This window comes from Nymphaea colorata, chromosome 12 (genome assembly GCF_008831285.2).
Source record: "Nymphaea colorata isolate Beijing-Zhang1983 chromosome 12, ASM883128v2, whole genome shotgun sequence".
Taxonomy (NCBI): domain Eukaryota; kingdom Viridiplantae; phylum Streptophyta; class Magnoliopsida; order Nymphaeales; family Nymphaeaceae; genus Nymphaea; species Nymphaea colorata.
This window is the reverse complement of record NC_045149.1, coordinates 18,955,929-18,959,416: the sequence shown is the minus strand read 5'-3', so window position 1 is coordinate 18,959,416 and position 3,488 is coordinate 18,955,929. Positions and strand designations below refer to the sequence as shown.

General features: G+C 39.0%; 1 protein-coding gene across 1 annotated transcript; it reads right to left on the bottom strand.

Moving 5' to 3' along the window:
- Positions 1-1,843: 1,843 nt before the first annotated feature.
- On the bottom strand, positions 1,844-2,512 carry LOC116265718 (mitochondrial import receptor subunit TOM9-2-like). The gene has a single exon (XM_031646540.2). The coding sequence runs from the start codon at positions 2,418-2,420 to the stop codon at positions 2,064-2,066; it is 357 nt and encodes a 118-aa protein (XP_031502400.1). The 5' UTR covers positions 2,421-2,512; the 3' UTR covers positions 1,844-2,063.
- Between the last annotated feature and the right edge of the window lie 976 nt (positions 2,513-3,488).

The following is a 3,488-nucleotide window of genomic DNA, read 5'->3' as shown; positions in this document are numbered from 1 at the left end:
AGGCACCATATCGCTGTACTAGTTGTTCTTGAAAACTAGGCTTTCTCAAAGAAATGAGAAAAAAAAATCCAATATGGAAAAAAAAAATCTAACATCCGATTAAGAAATTGCACTCACATTTAAGAAAAATGGCTTCCAATCAAATTTAGTTTTAGGCAAATATTTATTCAATTATGATTCAGTTTGAAATAAATATCTTGAATCCAATATCCATAAATTATTTGCAAAGTTGATTCTTAACATGTCATAATATGGTTGGATTCAACTGTGCATAAAACGGTGGATTTGAATTTAGTTGTGAATTTAAAAGTAAGATGGGAATCATATTTAGATTTTGAATTTTAAAAATTGGATTTAGATATACTTTGGCATTTCTTTGTTCGTGTCCAAATTCAAATATGTGAGCATTCTATGCATCAGATACAGTAATGGGTACATCTGATTCAAATTAGACATTTGATATCCCTAAATAGATTCTGCATTTTCAAAGTATCCCAATTTTGTTCGCAGGAGGTAAACAAAGTGTTTCGGGATATCTTCTGTTTAAAAAAATAAGGGCCTGAGATCGCTTTATTACTTTATTATCGTTTAAACGTTAGGTTATCAATTTTGCCTTTAATTTTTTAACGTGAATACCATAACTTGGTCTGAATGACTGAGAAAGACCACCGCTTGGTAGAAGGCCGAAACATCACCCAACCGTTTATTACTTTCATCAATAGCCCTCTTTTTACAGCACAAAGAGTTGATACCTCAAGATTTTGAGTTTAAAAAAAAAAAGTTTCTTTTTTAAGTAACACAGGCAACTTAAGTCCCTCAGTTTTCTTCTCTTTTTCTTGAACCTGCTTAAAGAAAAAGCAAGTTTCTCCCACAACGTATGAATGTTGGTAACTAACTCCAATTTTTTTACATTCATGCACTAAATCAGCAAAAGCACACATAGCTCTCAGCCACCAATCCAAATTGTAAGTTGTAAAATTTTAGATTCTCTCAACTGCACTTATGAATACATGCTTCTAAATCATAACTGTATAAGTTATTGTAACTCACACAACTTGCAACTCTGAATCCAGAGTCTAACATGGCAGAGCTAACCAAGCTTTGACAATTACCGTTCAGATTCTACCAACTCCAAACTTATGAGTTCATGCTTCTACATCATAGTCGCCTATGTTACTGTAACTCAAGAAACTTGCAACCCTAATTCAAGACTTTCACTTGGTGGAGCTAATCAAAGCTTTGACAATTCCCATTGAGTTTTGCAATAAAGTGAGGCTAATTACGCCTGTTTCTCACACACAAATGAGTCAAAACAAGTGAGGCCGTGACCAATCGATAAATCATTTTCTCATCAACTCTGGACAAATCACCAAACCACAAATTTGGTTGTCTTCGGTGCCTCCTTTTAGTGCCCGAATATGGCAGCTGTTGTAGTTCCAGGTGTTTAAAGATCGTTGGTATTGGCAGAGAATTTGCAATTGGCTTTTCTTTACTTTGCCAAAGCAATCATTGGCAATTCCGCCACAATAAGACTGTACTAAAGATTAAATGGTTTCAGTAACTAAGTGAGGCAATCCAATGATCTAATCAACTAAGTAGCTGACAGACCGTCAGCTTCCAAGAACCTGCATCAACATTAAGCTACAGAAATTTTTCTCAGCTCATAGGCGCTAGCAGATGTACAACAGACTCACAGAGCGATTAGTACAACTCCCAGTAATTTTGTCAATAATGAAATGCCGAAGGATTTCCTTCCTCAGCAACAAATAAAACGATTCAACACGAACAAACCAAGCAAGTAAAAACCAACAATAACCAAAATCCTAGTTTCACAGAGAGCAACTAAAGAAGCACAAGTACATTACTTTCATTCAAGTAAACTGTACTCAACAATTATACACAATACTCACGCGAACCCAGTGTTCCCTCGAAGGCCTAGCCCCAAACCTCTGAGACCCAAATCCCGGTAAATCGATATCTTCTCACCCCAACCAAGACGGGTCCCCAACATCAGCCATTAAATCAAACGACGAACTCCATAAGAAAGAGAATGCAGTCGAACACTACATCGTAGAAAGAAGACAGAGAGCAAAGAAAAGGGAGTGAACGTCGAAGTGATCACTTGGGCGGGGCATCATCGAGGAAGGGGCACCAAGAAGGCTGGCCTGCTGCATCTCGAGCTCGTTCATCTGCTGCTCCCGATCCATCTCGATGATGAGCGGGACGACAAGCACGAGAAAAGTGGTGCTGGCGATCCAGGCAGCTTTGCCGGTGCTGCGCAGGAGCTTCAGGCCGCAGGCGGCCGTCGCCGACGCCGCTTCCCTCCCCTTCTGAAAGATCGGCGACCCCTGGATCGAGCTGGACACTCTCGCCACCACCCCCTCATTGGGGTCTCCTCCTCCCCGCCGATTGAGCGCCATCACCTCTGCCCCTCTACACCTCCTGGCTCTTCCTCCTCCCTGAGCTCGTTCGAGGACACCAACTGCGTCTACAATGGTTCGGTTGTTTTTATTATCAAACCGAACCCATATGTCCAGTTCGTAAATCTTTTTAGAAGTTCTCGTTTTCAGACCAAATTGTTTCTATAATTCTGAATACGAGCCTCCATTGGCCTTTCTTTTGCGAACAAGCGCTTCAAGTTAAATTATCGCAGCTGTAACGCATGAATTTTTTTTGCTTTTGTTTATAAGTTCAAAAAAGAAATTACTTTCTGGGGATAACATTACCAACTGCGTGTCCTGCCTCCTTATTTTATGATTGCCTAGCAAAAGTGAGGTTTGCACCAAAAAATAAAAAGCACGGAGCATTTTTTGAAATTCTATCTAAAAGGTGGGTCCTTGATTTTCCCTTTCTTCCGGATTCTTTTTAAACAAAATCAGATCTTCGTGAATGAACGGACGGTGACTACAATTCTGGATTTCCATGGGATCAGAATCAAACTATATCTAGTTAAAGAAAAATTTGACCCCCTTGGTAATATATTCTTCTCGTTTGAATCCGAATATGATAATCCAATTCACATTCAATAGTATATACTTAATCGTATGCCACAACATTTACATTTCATGACAAAATGCTACCTGAGTATGAACACTTTGAAACCAGAAAGGTTTGTTTCTGTAACATTGGTTGCATTCCACCAAAATCTTGAACTGTTACACTCTGACAGATTACAATGAAGGCTGAATCAGCCAATTATGCTGATTCACAGTAAAAATCAGCTATTTCTAGGCATTGGCTGATGGCTCTTACTGCCCAGCATCGTTACAGGTCAATAAGCACTGATACCGAGAATCAGTCGCAGCTGTTTGTGCCAACAGCTCACTTTGATAGACAATCTTTTTTCCACTATAAAGCTAATACAGTGCACCTTCAATATCATTCATTACATAGTAGTCCATGAAATTAGACATCTAAAAATGAAAACAGTAAATGATTCGACCCGGAACACTTCAAACATGTTATTGCAGGTTAGAAATACTTGCAAG

Excerpts from the sequence above, each read along its gene's own strand:
- LOC116265718 (XM_031646540.2), bottom strand. The coding sequence starts at position 2,420 with ATGGCGCTCAATCGGCGGGGAGGAGGAGACCCCAATGAGGGGGTGGTG.